Genomic DNA, 19,566 nt, shown 5'->3' on the forward strand with positions numbered 1-19,566 from the left:
GCATTTCGTGCATGTTGGGGCACTTACTCATAGGTCCAAAAACAACACAGGAATGGATCCTTAGCTCTTGTGACATGGAGTTGATTGACAGCTCTCTGCTACCTGCCAAAAGTGTGACATTCCCCATAGAAGAGGCTGAAAAACAGCCTGTTAGTAGGGTTACATGAAAATGCCAAGTCTGTACCTTTAAAGGATATTTCTATAGGACTTCGGTATCTGTTTTCTATTTATGGATTTCAGTTTGAAACAAAGCCAGCAATTCCAGAACCTGAACACACAAGCGTGTTAAATAATCACTGTAAAATGCCCGACACTATCTGTAATTTATTGCACCACCTCCACCCTGAAATGCCACAAACAACATGACGTGTTCGCCCAGCTGGAACGCCCGCCCGGCGTCATTTCCGCCAGTGGAAGACGTTTCAGCCGAAGTTTTACCGAATTCACGGAATGGTGAACAACCGGATTACGGAAGAAGGGCAGGGAGAAGAGTCCTACCGGTGAGAGAGACAGGTCCTGGAATAGAAATAGGATGGTATTTAGAAATGTCATGGAAAATAAAAAGCAGAGGCGGAGGAGAATTAAGGGGCACCTAGAAGGGGATCGTTCAACTCATTGCCTGTGCTGTGATCACTGAAAAAAAAGATAGAAATGGGATAGAATGATTAATGTCATTTAAAACGTTTCAGAGGCGGAGGGGAAACCAGGGGTACATATAAAGGGATCGAGTCATTACTTGTGTTGTGTTTAGTCACTGCCCTGAGCTACCTGACGTCAGACGATTGCTATGCCGGGCTAGTCAGTGCCAAAAGGCACAGGTCACATCGCATTATAGAAATATATACAGATATCAATAGAATGTATGATGGTATAGGTTTTGCAGTATGTGGAGCTGACATTTTATTTTTCCTGTGTTTATTTAGTCTTATATCACCTACCCCCTTATATAGAAATGCAGCAGCAGTTGCCAAATAGATTTTTATGTGTCTAATAATAAAAACTCCTTACTTGTAACTGCCAGGTACCTTTGTGCCCTCCTTTGGGAGCTTGTTTTGATGAATATGCATCCAGAGATTAAAAAAAAAAAAAAAAAATATATATATATATATATATATATATATATATATATATATATATATATATATATATATATATATATATATATATTTAAAAACAAACACACACACACACACACTAATTATCCCACAAAATGGAGACCAATTGCAACTTTGCCAACCAGTCTTTATAACATAGAACCTTGGTTCCCTAAATGGCCTTCAACAACCAAAACTGAAAGGGCTTAATAGAAGTAATAATGTGCTTCATATTGTAAAGTATAAGGTTATTAGATCACCATACAGGTCATGGTATTCCAAGGTACCTTCCAATATTCTCATATTTTCTGTTACAAGGCAGTAAGTCACATGACTGGTTACAGCACTACAGACTGGCCATTTGCCTGTGTCCCAAACTGTAAAGGGGGATTCTAGCTAAGAATAATATACCCTATACTATAATAAATTAACAGCACTAGGTACTTCCTTCTCCTAGCAGCATTAGCTTAGATACAATGGAGCAGTGGGCGTGAAATTTTATGAAATTTGATCAGTGTATATAGTGATTAATGTGCCCCCTATCTATTGTGAAATATATAGTGCATAAAGTACCCCCTCTTGTAAAATATAAGGATATTATAAGTTACCGAGGAGTTTCATGACCATTCGGCCTCGTGTTTTTATACAGGTCATGGAACTCCGAGGTAACTTCTAATATCCTCATATTTTGCAATTGGGGGTACTTTATTTATTATAATACACAAGTTTCAGTGAGTCATGTGACGGAAATGACATCAGAACTCACCGTTTATAACTGATGACATCAGAACTCACCGTTTATAAGGATATAATTTACAGGATATTCATGGCTTTTGTGTATTATAAGGATATTATGTCACAGAGGAGTGCCATGACCGTATGAAAAAAAAGACCCTCAAAGCCAAAGGCTTTTTGTGTAATTTTTCTATATGGGCTATTATTTCCATTCCATAATGTCTGTTTTGGGGACTATGAATGGATGAGCTGAAATTTCCCCTAAGAGTTTGCTCACGTATCAGTGCAGAGTAAGTGAAGCAGAACTCATGCAACCTTCTGGATCTCTGGCCTTCTTCTATAAAGGAGGGCCATAGCAGCGCGTGTGCAGTTGGAGCAGTCTTCTGGTTTGTAGCAACTACGCATATGCCAAAAGTGCCGGTAATTGCAGAGGGGAAGGAACAGGACCCGAAGAATGATACAGAAGATCACCCCCATGAGCTCTGCTGCGCTTACTCTGCACAAATATTGATCAAACTCTTTAGGGCAATTTCAGGGGTAACTAACTATGCACGGGGGGGGGAGCAGAGAGGTGGACTGCCTAGGGTAGTAGGTAGGGTTTTTTCGAATTGTGGGGTTTAGTTTTCCTTTAAATGAGAGACTAGAATATTAATAGGAGAGGGCCTGAAATGAGTAATAAAAAGTAGCAATAACAATAGATTTGTAGCCTTACAGAGCATTTGTTCTTTAGATGGGGTTTGGGACCTTTATATTACAGCTGGAAAGAGTCAGAAGGTGGCAAATAATTCAAAAACTATAAAAAAAAGAAATAAAGGCAAATCTAAAAGTTACTTAGAATTGGCTATTCTATAACACAATTCAAATGATTTGAAGGACATGTGGATTAGTGAATTTACACAAGTTCCATCAGTACTTGAAGTAGAAAATGACATCTTTCTGAAACTCAATTCTTGAATTTTTCTTTCTGAAAATGTTCCTTTTTAAAGCTCCTAATGTAAGTGATGTATTTGCTTCATATACTACACCCCCTTATTTCCTTCAAAATAATATACAATCTCACGTGTAGTCCCTACAAGAAAGGTAGAGAACATAGTTCTGGCATTTCTGTAGAAACACTTTCCAGCAATCACAAAGCACTCTTTATAGCCTGCAACAAAGCCTGTATTTTTATTTGTACAAAGAAAGCATTTATATAAACAGAGCTGAACACAACAATGGGCTAGGATTAAATACTAGAAATAAAGGAAGGTACTGGGAAAGGATGTCCTTACTCCCAGTGATTTTACAATGTCATTTGATTTAAAGATGTGATGTCTAACCTGTGGCTTGATATATATTATATCATGCCAGCAACTATTACCGTTTTATTAGAAGGCTTTTAGAGCCATTCACATTCCTAATTGCTTGGAGGACATTTATATATGTCTAGCATTATAAAGCTTTTGCTACACACATTCTGTCTAAAATCTAGTGACTGGTGCTCTTACCTCTGATTGCCATGCTTGTTATGCTTTGCTTTTTCTGACATGTATTGAGGGAAGAAAATGGTTTTTGTAAAGCCAAGTACTGTAATTTCTACTTCTATTGTCTAGCTTTTAGTCAAGCAGTATTGTCTATAAACAAAATGCATAGATTAGTAACTATTTAAGTTAATAAAAAATACTTGGTGTAATGATTTTTGTGTGTTTGTGTTGATAAAACCTTTTTTATTAAGCTATACATAATAAAAATGTAAAACCCCATTATAGCACGTCAAAAAAATGGTGGGCTGTAGGCATCACTGTTTTATATAATGTCTTTAGTTTTGCTTGAACTGCAAATTTGTTCTCCACAGACTAATAGAGGATGATCTCCCTACTCAGCCACACTCTCCCTCCAAAAAGTTCTCTCCTTCCAAGCGAAAACAGTATTACATCAACCGTGCCATCCGTAATTCTGAGCTGACGCCTCGAGCCAAGGGACGCAAGAGTCTGCAACGCCTTGAGAATAGTGAGATGGGAGGCCAATACCTCCATAATTATCAGGACTCGTTTGCAAGCATAGGCGCTGAGTATCACAACAAATCAGTCATTTGTTTTGGTTGTCTAATACCAATTTTAAAATAAAGCAAACATCTGTTTAGTTGTCATGGGCAGCTGCATTGTTGTAATTTAATCAGTAACACCTAGGTTATTTAATCCAGTGTCGGATTGGATTTCTCATTCTGATTCTCCTACAGAAATACAGACTGACCAAGATATAGGTATGAAAAGCCAAAAGGTAGGGGGAACAAAAGAGACCAGTGATACCTGAGGGAGTTTTCCTGCTATCCTGGAGGGTCCGAAACGTATACAAATAAAGCTTATAGGGCTCATTTAATATCACCTTTCCCTTTAATATCAGTCTGCATACTGCTTGGCTATTTCCCCATTCTTTTTTGAGGCTGTTGAAAATACCATTTTCATTCTGCTTTTGTACCCTTGATATTTTCTAAAGTAAATATTTTGCTAATATGCTTCTCTCCTATGGTGCCATAAACAAGGAATAGATATCAACTAGTCTTAGTGCACATTTAAACAAAAAACACATTTTTTTCACCATTTAGTGTATTTGAATTGTATTGTATTTGTTTATTATACAGGTATGCCCCTTATATAGAATGCTCAGAATTCTGGGAAGGCGATCTCATAGACTGTGTTTTAATCAAACAATTACATTTTTTAAAAAGGATTTCCCTTTTCTCTGTAATAATAAAACATACCTTTCCTAACTAAGATATAATTAGTCCTTATTGGAGACAAAACAATCCTATTGGGTTTAAACTATCTTTAAATAATTTTTTTAGTAGACTTATATTATAGAATGGTGATCCAAGTGATGAAGCACCCCTTATCTGGAAAAACCCAGGTCCCGAGCATTCTGGATAACCGTTCCCATACCTGTTCCATGTTAATACAATAAATGCTGATACTTGTCTGTAAATAGCATATTAAGTCCGGATTGTATTTCGACTGGGTGTTCTGTATTCGTTTTTGTGTTCTTGTACCTTAGTGGGAAACTTAATCAGAAAGATACCCTGGAACAGGTATTCTGGTAAAGGCTGCTTAAATATAGTACAGGTATGGGCTCTATTATCCGAATTCTTGGGACCTCAGAATAACGGATCTTTCTGTAATTTGGATCTTCATACCTTAAATCTAAAAGAAAATCATGAAAACATTAAATAAACTCAATAGGCTGGTTCTGCTTTCAATAAGGATTAATTATATCTTAGTTTGGATCAAGGTACAAGGTTCTGTTTTATTATTACAGAGAAAAATGAAATCATTTTAAAAGATTTGGATAAAATGGAGTCTATGAGAGTCGGCCGTTCCGTAATTCGGAACTTTCTGGATAACAAGTTTCCATTTAACTGATCCCATACCTGTATATAAGTATAAATGTAAATTAATAGGAAAAAGATTAGCTTAAGTCAATGTTTGAAAGGAACAGCTGATAATGGATAATGTGGTACAGGAGATATTTCTCATATGACTGAAGAATGACATTGCTGTTTTTTTTCTTAAACACTTGTGTGTTATCATGTCATTGAGCAGAAATAAATTGTCTTTCTTTGAAGTGTCCATGCCAGGTAATGTAGATAAGCTTCTTCTGCTACTCTGATTGGACAGTGACAGGTAGAAGAAGCTTGTCTCGCAGTAGGTACTTTATTCCATACAAGGCAATCCTCTTAAAATAAGTTCATTAAGTTTCTGCAGACTATTGTGTTGTGACGGTTTATTGCAGATGACTCATAAGTGGAGATTTAGTATGGTGTAATAAATGGAAACGACTGGTTGCAACTAGGGACACAAGCAAAAACACAGTGCAACTGTTTCGCTACTGTGGATAGTCACACTTGTTGTCTTGCGGCAAACACCGAATCCAGCAGCCCAGAACAATTTAATTGCCAGTTACTCTTATGATGAATCACGGACAACAAAATTGTCTATGAATATTCAGTATGAAATACCTAGTATCTTGCTTGTACAGTTCTGCAGTACTCACAATAACATAATAGTGCTGATTTAACTGCCTTAGTCTGATCTTCCTCACCCACTTTAAATGCAAATTTACATCCACATGAGTTAAATAAGCATGTATTATTGAGATTCATTTTCTCCATGCTTGTTCTTAGATCGTTACCTGATGACTCTCCTGGAGAGGGAGGAGTATACCAGTGAGGAAGGGGAAAACAACTGCTCTCGTGCATCTCCCAGCATATTCTCTGAGGCATGTAACAATGAGACATATGTGGAGGTAAGAGTTTAGGGAAGAAATATGATAGTCAATTTGAATTGTTACCTGAAAGATGGGCAATTTAGTACTTGAGTACCGTGATTTATGTTGTCATTTATTATACAATTGATTAAATATACAATTTTTAAGTAAAACAAGCAGAGCTAGCTTTTTGTAACTTATGACTGTGAGTTTAATTACAAATCATTACTTAAGTCTTACGTCCTGAGGCTTTTTAATTTTGAATCACAATTCATAATTATTCTTTATAATCCAGATAGTTGAGCATGAAGTGTTACAGATTCCAGCACTATATTGCATGTTGTGTTAGAAGGATAAATGAACCTTATGTTCAGTTGTCAAGTTTTCAACTTTTTGCCAATAGATGGCTGAAAATATGTTTCTCAGCTCAGCCCACGGGGTTCTTGTAGGAAAAGATTTCTGGCAGCTTTGCTTAAATACATGTGGAACTAAAATAGTTTCTTAAAACCAGCTGCTACAAATGATAAAAAGCCAATATTTGTACTCAAAAAGAGGAAAGATTGCCAGCGTATGGTTTACCTTTTAAAAATAATTATTACAAAATTAGGTGTTAGTACCATACTTTGGCCAAAATATTTAAGCCCTCGTGCCATGTCGAGGCCCCTCATTATACGTGAGTCCTACACTATTTGTGAGCGCATTTATAATCAAGTCCCCCAGCAAAGTGTAAGTGAACTATAGCAGTGTCGGACTGGGACACCAGGGGCCCACCCAAAAACCTTTGACCAGGGGCCCACTCTTAGTACTATTTATCTTCCTCTCCTCACTCAACCTCTATTCTCCTAATCTCTATTCTTTACATACAATATTCTTTTTTTTCAACTATTTAACCTCTTTGTTCTCATAAAAAATAGGGAAAGGCCATAAAATAGGCCAAATGTTTAACAGCATTGAGCCCACTGACACCTGGGCCCACCGGGACTTTTCCTGGTATCCCGGTGGGCCAGTCCAACACTGAACTATAGTGAAAAAGTGGGAAGCTTTTAAGCCCCCTAACCTTTAACATACACCTATAAATAATTCAGTTTCAAAGGCTGGATTTCAGCTACAGGCAATATTAGGCTACTGTTTGTAAATGAAACACAGAAAAAATCGCCAGTGCTCGGTCTAATGCGCGCTGTGATGTTGACCAGCTGCTAGAAACACCCTTGTGCCAGTACTTGGTCTAACCCACATTCTGCAGTTGACCAGCTGCTGCAAATGAATAGAAGCCAATATTTGTACACAGAAAGAAGAAGAAGAAAGATAGATAAAAATGAAGAGGAAAAGGATGAGGAGTGCTCGGTTGTACTACAGAAATATAGTGTGTTAGTGCAAGTTATAATCATTGGGGGGGGGCTTTTTCATCTTTTCCTTCTCCTTTACCCAGCTTGGAGAACCTATCTATTTAAGAGACATGGTAAGCTTAAATTGAGGCCTGGCCCAAAATGACCAGGGCAGATTGGTATCCTCTTTACTACCGTAGTGAGAAACAGGTGGCAGAACTGTTTCATCTAGAGCAATTCACTGTAGAAATAAAGTTGTGTTGCTTTATCCACATACCAGTGTATGGATAAAGTAACAGTAAACATACTTTACTCCCAAAAAAAACTGTTGATTAACAAATAGTATAATAGAACATTTTTTTTTTTAATTGTACCAGTTTTATAAAATGTAATTTTAAAAGTCAATTCATTTTGTTTCTTTGTCCGGTTTTTCTGCATTTCCGTAATCCTAGTGACCGACTTTAGGTTAAACCCTTGTACTTTTTGCTGAAACTAGTGATGTGAGGGGGAAAGATTATATGTTTATTTTTATAATATAATATAAAGTCTAAAACAACTGTAAAAAAATTGTGGTCAGACATAGTTGGTTCAGACACTCGGAGGATTGTGTCACTTTTCAGTCACTTCATAAATAGGTATTCAGAAGGAAGATAATGTGTTTTAAAATATATATTCTGAATATCAGTCTTACTGTATCGGCTTCTGGCAGATATTATATAACTTGTGCTGTTTTGATAATTTATGACGATCCCTAAGCAGCTCAGACCACATTGAGCATTTGCACAGTCTTGGTCTTGCAAAGATGTTTAACAAAGATGGTGACCCCCTGTGGCCAACTTTGAAAGCATAATCATTTGTTTGATTAGGCTTGTGGTGCAGTAAGTTCATGTTTATGTTTAGTATACAAAATACAGCATTTCTAGCCTTATTCTATTTTAAACTTTACCTCCCCTTTAAACACATTTATATTTAGTTTTACGGAAACATTTATATTCTTCCTCTTACACTCTTCTAACAGGGTAGTTATGGAATTGGTAATTGCATTGGATAGTTTCTTTTGCTCTATAGCTGAATGTATTGGTGCCTGTGATGTCTGTACTGTATAGCAACTGAGGGGCTGAGTAATAAGCTATAGGAACAAGCACTGATTGTTCCTTCTTCCTGACTCTTAGATTCTATGTTCCTGCAGAAAATGTTTCACTCAATTACAGAAAAACTTGCAAACTTAGGGGTAGCGTGAGGATTCTGAACAGCAGGCATTTTACATAAAGTGTACAGATAAGTATGATTATGGCCATCAAGCCTTCTGTACAAAGTTCTGTGAAAATATTATTCTCATGTCTAAACACTGCAATAAGAATGCATAATTCTAAGCAACAGATGGCTATGGCAATTCATTGACAATCAAGTCTTATTTTCCAGATATGGAATGACTTCATGAACCGTTCTGGAGAGGAACAAGAGAAGGTCATTCTTTTTCTGGAGCAAAAAGTGAGAAGACCCAGAGAAAGGAATGACAAGGCGAAAGACATTATGACAGGTATGTTTAAAACCTTTTTGGTTCATTATCATTTTTCTCTTTCTTTTATCAGTCATTTTTGGGGATCAAGGCACAATATTTTTAATATCCAGCTATTAGGGATAACATCAGGTAATTCTAAACTTTGTTGTGCAAGACAGCTAATATTTCCTGGAGGATGGGCCAGTGTCATTTGTCACCATACAGTATTCAGTAGATGGTCTCAATTTCCAGCCTTTGGGATTTTTTTCATTAACTGGAGGTTACATTCTATTGTATTTTATTGAATATTGTATTTTTTTTAACATGTCAGCTGCTGCATACTTGATTATCACTGATTATCCCTTCTTTAGAGTACCCTGCATACACTCCTGAGGAATGTTATCGGCGAATCAGCCGCAGTCTACGTGGTACTTTACGAAAACGCCAGATTCCCATGGTAAGAAGGTCTTTCTTTCTAAACCTCATCTGGCCTGATTTTACATCTCATGAGCAACACTAGTTTCAAAAGTGTCTCATAATCCTTTTGGCCTCAAATTTTACCAAAGGGAAGGCCTTTTCTGGGATACAAGTGAAAAAAGATCATACCTTCTCGATTATGCGTAGTAGTATATAATGTGTAATTTGGCGCTGTTTGTATATCTAGTCAGGGCTGCTAAAGACTAAGCCAACACTGAAACAGGTTAAGCTTATAAATGTCTATATTTATTATAGTATCCTTGATCTATATGGTGTGAATATATAGTCATATGAAAAAGTTTGGGAACCCCTCTTAATTCTTTGAAATTTGGTTATCATTGGCTGAGCTTTCAAAGTAGCTTTTAATATATAACATGCCTTATGGAAACCGTAGTATTTCAGCAGTGACATAAAGTTTATTGGATTAACAGAAAATATGCATCATAACAAAATTAGGCAGGTGCATACTTTTGAGCACCCCAACAGAGATATTACATCATAGTTGAGCCTCCTTTTGCAAATGTAACTGCCTCTAGAGGCCTCATAGCCTTGATGAGTGTCTGGATTATGGATGGCGGTATTTTTGACCATTCGTCCATACAAAATCTCTCCAGTTCAGTTAAATTTGATGGCTGCCAAGCATGGACAGCCAGCTTCAAATCATCCCATAGATTTTCCATTCCAGAATATTGTACTTCTGCGTCTGCATAAATACTTTTGTAGATTTTGAAGTCTGTTTAGGGTCATTGTCAACTTCAGCTTTGTGACTGATGCTTGAACATTGTCCTGAAGAATTTGTTGATATTGGGTTGAATTCATCCAAACCTTGACTTTAACAAGGGACCCCTGAACTAGCCACCCAGCCCAACAGCATGATGGAACCTTCACCAAATTTGATAGTAGGTAGCAGGTGTTTTATTTTTGGAATGCGAATCGCTTTTTGTTATGACCAAATAATTAAATTTTTGTCTCATCAGTCCAAAGCACTTTGTTCAAAAATGACTGTGGCTTGTCTAAATGAGCTTTTACATACAACAAGCGACTCTGTTTGTGGCGTGAGTGCAGAAAGGGCTTCTTTCTCATCACCCTGCCATACAGATGTTCTTTGTGCAAATTGTTCTGAATAATAGAACAATGTGCAGATACACCATCTGCAGCAAGATGTTCTTGCAGGTCTTTGGAGGTGATCTTTGGGTTGTCTGTTACCATTCTCACAATCCTCTGCATATGCTGCTCCTGTATTTTTCTTGGCCTGCCAGACCTCGGTTTTATAGCAACTGTGCCTGGGGCATTTCATTTCTTGATTACATTCCTTACAGTTGAATCTGACCGTTTAAACCTCTGAGATAGCTTTTTGTTGCCTACCCCTAAACCATGATACTGAAAAATCTTTGTTTTCAGATCTTTTGAGAGTTGCTTTGAGGATCCCATGTTGTCACTCTTCAGAGGAGAGTCAAACAGAAGCACAACTTGCAATTGGCCACCTTAAATACCTTTTCTCATGATTGGACACACCTTCCTATGAAGGTCAAGGCTTAACAAGCTAATCCAACCAATTTGGTGTTGCCAGTAATCAATATTGGGCAGTTACATGCATTCAAATGAGCAAAATTACAAAGGTATCCAAATTTTTGCACAGACAGTTTTTCACATTTGCTTTAATTCCATACAACTGAATATTGCTTCACTAAAAATCTTTGGTCAGAAAAGACCCCAGTACTCAGATGTTCCTGGGAAATGAAAGACATACCACTGTTATCTTTTTTTGTTTAAAGTGGAGTGAATTATTATGCAGGCTGAGAGGGGTTCCCAAACTTTTTTTTTTTTTCCACAAATGTTTTTATTTGTTTTCAAAATGCATGTAAAAAATATATGTATTCATTGAGCAATCCTTCTCACTGTGTGGAAGTAGGGTTTAAATTATTAACCTCCTTTCCCCCCCTCTATCCTGGCATTTTGACTGGTATCTGGGTCACCAAGAACATTATAGCATTTAAACGACTATCTAGTTGTTAACTGAGGAGTTTCACCATTCTTACCTGTAACAGATGTACTATTTACCTAAATGGTATAGAACAGGGGTCAGCAACCTTTACTATAAAAAGAGCCATTTTGCCCCATCTTCCACTAAAGAAAAGTAGTCTGGAGCCGCAAAACATAACACAGCTTATAAACTTTTAAAAGTTTTAATCTTTTTTTAATCCTAATGGTTTTTACGGCGTATTAGGCCGGTGACGTAATTACGTTGCGTATTGACGATCATTCTGGCTCCATTTTGCAAATGTAAATAGCTTTTCTACTTGGCTTAAAATCTTCCGAGATGTCTTCCTCCAAAGCCAGCAGAATTATGGGGAACAAGAACAATGAGAAGTGCATGTTGGGAAAAGTAACCTAAATGATGAAAAACGCATGTTGACGGTCACGTGTGGTTTCAGTGGCATATTTATGGCCAACGGCTGGCCTTGCTCTTCGCTTACTGTGGTCGCCACTCAAGAAGCCGCCAGCAGGTGCGAGGGCTGTATAGACGACGTGACAAGACCGAGCCGCAGCAAGCAGGGTGAAGAGCCACATGAGGCTCTGGAGCCGCGGGTTGCCTACCCCTGGTATAGAAAATACCACAAATAGCTTTTGGAATATATTTCCAGAAATGATGTGCATTGACACACTACTGGAATTCACAGAAAATTGTAAAATTGCCTTGTTCCTTAAATACTTTGTTTCCGTTTTTACTCTTAGGGGACCTTGGAGTGCCTGGAAGAGGAAATGCTCTCCTTCTTTTCTGTCAGCCCAGAATCTGTTTACATTGCCATGATGGAAAATAGGTACCGCATTCTATTCCTGCATCATACTACACTGCAAGCTTCAGGTCTATAACTTGTAATGTAAAAGCTGTGCTGTAACATCTTGTTGCATCACAGTTTGTAGTCTTAAAGGGATTGTAAAGGCAAAAAAAATAAAATCCCATTTTTACTTTCTTTAATGAAAATAAAACCTATCTCCAATATACTTTAATTAAAAAATGTCTACCATTTTTTTTAATAAAAAACCTCACTGTATGCAGTGAAATTCCCAGCTGCAGATAGGTCCCTAACTGCTGTGCAGGGAAACAATAGTACTTTCAAACAGCAGGGGGGAGGGACTTCCCAGAACTGGAGCAGCTTTGTTTGTTTCCCTGTAGAACAGCCTGCGACCATGTAGAGATTCATATCTGCGGCAGTCAGAGCAACTTAATGAAGGAGGAATTTCACTTCATACAGTCAGGTTTCTTATAAAAACTGTACATATTTTTTAATTGAAGTATGTTGGAGATTTCTTTTTCAGTTATTTAAGTAAAAATGGGATTTTACTTTTGCCTTTACATCCTCTTTAATGTTTCCAACTCCAGCTGCTTCTATGTCAGATATTATTTGACTTGTGCTGTTTTGGTAATTTATATGACGATCCCTAAGCAGCAGCCCAGATCACACTGAGCATGTGCGTAGTCTTGGTCTTGCAAATATGTTTAAAGGGGAACTCCAGCTTCCATGCCAAAATTTGATAAAGCGGCCCAAATAACACAGAAACCCCTAGTATATCCATCACAGTTACCTGTTTCTTCAAAAAGTATGAGTAAATGCCATTTTCTGTTCTGAAATCCAGCTGTTCAACAGTTCTTGTCTTTCTGCATCATTTGAAATCCTGGCAGGGAAGGAGGGACTAAAACACTGATGTTACAAATTGTAACAACTACTCCACAGCTTACAGAACAGCATGCAGGAACTACATAACCCACAATGCATTGCACTGTGATGTTCCTTTTCTTATTGAAATCACGTGTACAGGGAATTATGGGGTTTGGAGGATGAAGCATACCTCCCAACTGTCCCTTTTTCGGAGGGACAGTCCCTCTTTTGACAGCTCAATCCACAGTCCCTCATTTGTACTGGAAAGTCCCTCTTTTCTCTGCACTGAACAGCCAGAAAAAGAAACAAAGTTTCTCACTTAATTGGCTTTTAGCAGAGAGCCCAGAACAGCTAACAGGTGCAAATAAGATACTTTGTAACAATTTTGAGACACAAAAACACAGTTTAGATAAGGATAAATATTTTCAAACTTTCATAACCTGCCAAATTTTGTAAAACAAACATGGTAATTAGGGGGTGTGGCCACAGAAAGGGGTGTGGTCAAAAAATTGCTGCGCTACGTGCGGAAAAAAAATATTTGTCCCTCTTTTTATTTCCAAAATGTTGGGAGGTATGGATGAAGGCTGAGCGAAGCTCAGCAAAGTAGTCCGAGAGATCAGCAGGAGAGCAGGGGGCTATGCTGAGGGAAATGTCTGAAACCATTAAAAATCATGAAAAGTCTGCATATCTTTTAAATTATGTATATTGCAAAGTTGCTTGAAATTAAGTTTACTTTTCAAAAAGCTCAAGTTATTTTTTTATGGAGTTCCCCTTTAACAAAGTTACAAGATGGGTGTGTGGTGCAGTAAGTTCATGTTTATGTTTAGTATACAAAATACAGCATTTCTAGCTTTATTCTATTTTAACCACAAGTTTTGCTAGAAATAAGCTGGAGTGTTTGATCCCAGGTTTATTAGAATAAATATTGCTTTTTTTGTCTTTTCAATCTCTGGTTTACAAAGAGCACACAATATGTTAAGAGGAACTGTTGCATTCAGACTCATTCTGGTTCTTTTGCAGCTACCAGCGCCTCCTGCTGCATGCTGTTTGCCAGTACATGGATTTGGTCTCTGCCAGTAAGAGAATGGGGATTAATTCTGGGAGAGTTGTTTTGGGTTTATTTATAAGGGCATTTAAAAAAATAAAATAAAAACAGTGCAATGGACAGCTACTGTATTTGAAATTGGTTTACAATAACAGAATATGGTGCATTTTTGCTGCTGCTTGTAGCTGGCTAGAATTGAGTTTATAATTTCCTGTAGACATATAGACTACCTAATTAAAGCAGCAAAACAGCTTAGATGTAAGTTGTTTAATGCATATGGTTGTTTGTCACTGGCCACATTAAAGGGGTTGTTCACCTTTGAGTTAATTTGAGTATGACATAGAGAGTGATATTCTGACAATTTGCAAATGGTTTTCATTTTTTATTATTTATGGTTTTTGAGTTATTTAAACTCTTTGAATTAGCCATTCTATAACATACTAAAAGTTTACTTAAAGGTCAACCACCCCTTTAAAGGCAGAGCCCTGTATTCTCCTCAACATTGGGTTCCCCAACAAATATGTGCTTACTGATGCTCACTGAACCTTTCTACTATTAAACAGAAGAAAAACCAGAGAAACCCAGAAAATAGAGCTGGTCAGTTTAAAATAATCTTTTTTTTTTTTTTTTTAAATGTAACCTATGCCTAAAACATGGCCCACAAACTGTTGTTGGCTACAAACACCAGCTATTAATTCTGTTGCTTTGAGATCCCTAATTTAGGCATTTGTGTCTTATTCCTATTTAAAAGCTAAAGGTTACATTTTTGAGCCTTCAAAAAGCCAGTGTGCCCCTTTTGCTGTCACTTAAAACTGACTTATGTTATGAACTCTTTCTTTTAGGCTCTGACTTCAAAGGCAAACGTCAGATGCGTGTGATAAACAGACACCGGGAGTTTTGTCCCCCAGAGCTGCTACTCTCTTCCTACCTCCAGATGAGATGTTGACCATTTCTAGGACATTCAATACTGGAAAGTACTCAGTGGCATGTTGGTGTTACACTGCTAGTGGCCCTGTCCATAAATGCTTTGCAAATTTTTCTTGTGGGTCACAGCAGCACTGCGCCCTAAGGCAGTGAAAAAATCACTTAAAAAAAGAAGTCTCTGGCTAGTCTAGTGCTATATAGAGGCATGTTGGTCATTATGTGCCAAATTGTGCATCTTTGCAGAAAGCTGACATACTTTTTCTGCAAGTAGGTCTTATAACTTGCTGCAAACCAGTGTGCAAAGTGATGAGAGGAAAAAAGAACAAGACCATGTGTAATGTATGATTGTAAATATGAAAATGTAATTGACTTCTAATCAACACGAGCAGTCAAACTCAAAAGGGCTATCTTTCACAGTGATGTCACTAAAGCAAATCCGTGAGCTATTATATTCCTTTTCCTGATGCTGGTTTACTGGGTAATGCATTTTACAGGGACGCTGTCACTTTATTTTTTCTTACGCGTGTTTTTGCAGAGCTGCTGCACACGTTCAAGTACCGGTCAAAGCACACTGCTAATATGTGTGCAGCACTGACAGGTACTATTGCTATAGTATTAACATTATTTATTTTTACCATTACTAACAACAATTCAAAGTAAGTTTACAAGGGACATACCGTATATACTCGAGTATAAGCCGAGTTTTTCAGCCCCCAAAATATGCTGAAAAACGCTACCTCGGCTTATACTCGGGTCAAGCGCAAAAACGGTCGCCGGTGTCTAAGAATAGTCGCCGGCGTCTAAGAATAGTCGCCGGCGCCTAAGAATAGTCGCCGGCGTCTAAGAAGAGTCGCCGGCGCCTAAGAATAGTCGCCAGCATCCAAGAATAGTCACAGGTGTCCAAGATTAGTCGCAGGCGTCCAAGAATAGTCTCCAAGAATATACACTGGCGTCCAAGAATGGTCGCCGGCATCCAAAAACCGAGACGCCGGCACCTCCAATGGCAGCAGAAACCCTCAATTTTTTGATTGAAACTTACCAGAAGCTGCTGCATTTCTCACCCTCGGCTTATACTCGAGTCAATAAGCTTTCCCAGTTTTTGGAGGTAAAATTAGGTACCTCGGCTTATACTCGGGACGGCTTATACTCGAGTATATACGGTACTAGACCAGTATTTAATTAGTGTCTATTCAAAAAAACTGTTTATTTTTTTAGGGTAATGTCACACGCACTCCCTTCTGGCCCAACTTCATTGTGCACTGATGGGCATTGCTTCTGCCTGCACTCATGGGAGGGGGGGGAATTTTGGTGTAAAAACTATGCATTTTGTGTTGAAATCCTGTTTGCATATGCTACCTATCAGTGCACATTGATGTCAATGGAAAAAGGGGTCAAATTGGCATTTTTTCCTGGCGTGGATACTTTGGACACTTATTCATCAAAATCCAAATTTTTAAATAAAAAAGTCAGACCAAACTAAAAGCATTGATTTACCCTTTTTTATCAATAAACACCATGAGAAAAATCTGATTTTTTCAGATTTTCGCGCAAAAAATCTGAATTTTACTCCTGAAAAGTCCCAATTTTTTTGTGAAATCGGCAGAATAGCCCGAAATGTCTGGATTATGACACTAAACCAAGCACAGCCAATAATATCTTCAAATTGCAAATAGGACCTCTGCCATTGGCTTCTGCAGGACCTCGAAAGGTTGAGAGTATTTTCTGATTCTGACAGTTCCTCGAGGTATAATAAAACTCGAAAAATTTTACTTTTTTTTTTTCCACTAAAAATTTGAATTTCATAGTAAAAAAAAAAAAACCTCAAATTTTTCGAGTTTTTTTTTAGCATTTGGACTTAAATAAATAACCCCGTTAGTGTGATTAGCCTGTACTAATTAAAAAGCACTAAATATAAAATAATACATCTACAAAGAAACAAAATGGTGTCCTTTTAAGAGGAAATAACTATAGCTTATAACAGTGATCCCCAACCAGTGGCTCATGTGCAACATGTTGTTCGCCCACCTCTTGGATGTTGTTCCCATTGGCCTCAAAGCAGGTGCTTAATTTTGAATTCCTGGCTTGGAGGAAAGATTTGGCTGCATAAAAACTAGTTGTACTGCCAAACAGACCCTCTTGTAGGCTGCCAGTCCACATAGGGGCAGCAAAAGTCTGTCACAACCCAGAATTGGCATCCCCAGAAACTTTTTTCATGCTTGTGTTGCGCTCCAACTTTTTTAATTTTATTTATATATATTTTTTTATTTGAATGTGGCTCACGGTAAAAAAAAAAAGGTTGGGCATCCCTAGTTTATACCGTCCACTGTGGAATTCCTGAATGTACTACCTAAAGCAGTTTTTACCTGTCACCAGAATTAAATTATTCAGCACATAAATGAATCTGCTGTAAGGTTCTACTTAAAAAAACACGAGCCTCCAGGTTATTTATCCTTTATCCTATATCCCTGAACAAGCAAGCCCTGATCCTTGCATGGGTTCTGCAGTTTTTGTGTGAGCAACCTTAATATCTTAAGGTGCTTCTGTACTGCAGTTCCTACCAATTTTAGCCACAAAATCCAATGTAGTGGTCAAATTGTAGTGCAACATTGCATGTTTTCACAACCTTTTATGTAGAGAGAAATTATCTTTTTGTGTAATTAGGGTGTTTTTGGAGACAATGGTGAGCTATTGAGGCCCCTCTGTTGTTTACCTTGTTGTTAATTCATCTCCATCACTGTTGTAAAGTTCAGAAAAATATCATGTTACTCACTTAACTGGTGCTAATTAGCTTTTTATCAGTGTTTTACATGTAGAGCTTTGTGGTGTAATTCTATATTTTCTGGTGTAATAAATTAAATCTGGCCTTAAATGCTTTGTCTCTTTTCTAAGCTATAAACTATCAAATACCTGTTCATGATTATAAGATCTATAGAAATGAAAAGTGGGAGAAAATTTGAACATAAAAGGCTACATCCAAGAAGAATTTCAGAACCCAGGTTTAAAGCACTTCTGACCTGACCTACTTCTGTAAACTCAATTCTCTAATGCTTAGTTGAAAATAACCAATGGAGTTTTGAGGGAAGAGGTGTAACTCTAGTTTATGCTGTATATGCATATATTTATTAAATATTAGTATATGGTGAATTATCTTGGAAACCTTAAAAATTACTTGGTCAGAGTTAACAACAGCACCCAAACTTTGAGACCAAAATGAAGAAGATGCTCCAGTAATTATCCTTCATAACAGGGTTATGTCAGCCATCCTACTACTATCTAACATAGGCAGAATATTGCACATTCTTGGCTTGGCAAAATGGCATTGTACAATGTCCGTATAAACATTTTCTCAATAATATTGTGAAAAAAGTGTATTGCACCCTTTCCATAGGAAAATTCAGGTTATAGAATTCCCTTACTAAGGTAGTAGTAAGTGATTTTTAGTAGAGTTGGATGTCATCAAAATGGCAACAGACATATAGCAAATCATGGTAATATGTTGCTTAAACAATAAATGGTAATCCAACTGCATTTTAGGGGCCAAGAAGGGAATACAAATTTTCAGAAGTAGAGACTGTTAGTACATATAGAGAAAGTATAAACTTATGGTGGCAGTTGGAAGTAGCCTACACTAAAATTTCATCTAAACAAGATGAGGAAATCCTGTATAAATGCAGACCTCTACTATAAAAGTATTATATTATGCTCCCACTGCTCACAATCCCGTGCCAGATACACACCCCTGTCCATTTATTCACTATGTCATAATTGCACCACTCGACTTTTGCTCCTCAGGATAGTGCCTACCCCTAGTTTTGACCCTGCTAGGTGTAGAGTGAATAAACTCCTGCCCTTACTACAGCTCCTATGCATATATTCAATTTCTCCCAAGCTTTACTTTCTCCTCTGTATTCAACTGGCCAGTGTGAAGCTCATTTTTAAAAAGATCCATCCCATCCTGCTTAACGATCACCGTGTCTCACTCTTACCCGTAGCCTCTAAACTTCTGAACTGTCTTGTTCACACTATAATGAGTTATTTAGATATACAAACAGTCGCCAAATCTAATGGACACAACTTGATACTATTGACCATCCCATTACAATGCAGTTTCTATATACTGTTTCATCTAGGTGCTTTTAAATCAATATCTCCTGTGTTGGGGTGCATCAAGGTTCTGTACTTTGATCTCTGCTGTTCTCCGTGTTTCTCTTTCCCATGGGGAGAGCTTATCTCTTCATTTGGCTTTAAATCAGCCTTCCCCAACCAGTGGCTTGTGAGCAACATGTTGCTTTCCAACACCTTGGATGTTGCTCCCAGTGACCTTATTGTAGGTGCTTATTTTTAGTTTCCTGGCTTGGAGGCATAAAAACCAGATGTACTGCCAAACAGAGCCTCCTGTAGTTTGCCAGACTACATATGGACTACCAAAAGTCAATCACAGCCCATAATTGGTACCCCCAGGAACTCTTTTCATGCTTGTGTTGCTCTCCAACTCTTTTTTACATTTAAATGTGGCTCACAGGTATAAAAAGGTTGGGGATCCCTGCTTTAAATAATGCTTATA

At 37.6% G+C, this 19,566-nt stretch overlaps 1 protein-coding gene across 2 annotated transcripts; it reads left to right on the forward strand.

The window, feature by feature from the left end:
- Positions 1–345: 345 nt before the first annotated feature.
- Positions 346–16,042, forward strand: r3hdm4.S (R3H domain containing 4 S homeolog). Of its 2 annotated transcripts, XM_018243613.2 has the most exons (8): positions 346–500; positions 3,664–3,818; positions 5,986–6,107; positions 8,816–8,933; positions 9,266–9,351; positions 12,108–12,193; positions 14,054–14,109; positions 14,921–16,042. In XM_018243613.2, the coding sequence occupies exons 1-8, from the start codon at positions 451–453 to the stop codon at positions 15,022–15,024; spliced, it is 777 nt and encodes a 258-aa protein (XP_018099102.1). In that variant the 5' UTR covers positions 346–450; the 3' UTR covers positions 15,025–16,042. The 2 variants fall into 2 exon arrangements, with proteins under 2 accessions (XP_018099102.1, XP_018099103.1); XM_018243614.2 differs by lacking the exon at positions 14,054–14,109 and having other exon boundaries at positions 14,921–15,056.
- The last annotated feature ends 3,524 nt before the right edge of the window (positions 16,043–19,566 follow it).

This window comes from Xenopus laevis, chromosome 1S (genome assembly GCF_017654675.1).
Source record: "Xenopus laevis strain J_2021 chromosome 1S, Xenopus_laevis_v10.1, whole genome shotgun sequence".
NCBI lineage: Eukaryota > Metazoa > Chordata > Amphibia > Anura > Pipidae > Xenopus > Xenopus laevis.

Bases quoted from the DNA above. Each gene is read 5' to 3' on its own strand.
- r3hdm4.S (XM_018243613.2), top strand. From the start codon at position 451: ATGGTGAACAACCGGATTACGGAAGAAGGGCAGGGAGAAGAGTCCTAC. The intron at 501-3,663 runs GTGAGAGAGACA...TGTTCTCCACAG, and splicing joins CAGGGAGAAGAGTCCTACCG to ACTAATAGAGGATGATCTCC. The intron at 3,819-5,985 runs GTGAGATGGGAG...GCTTGTTCTTAG, and splicing joins TCTGCAACGCCTTGAGAATA to ATCGTTACCTGATGACTCTC.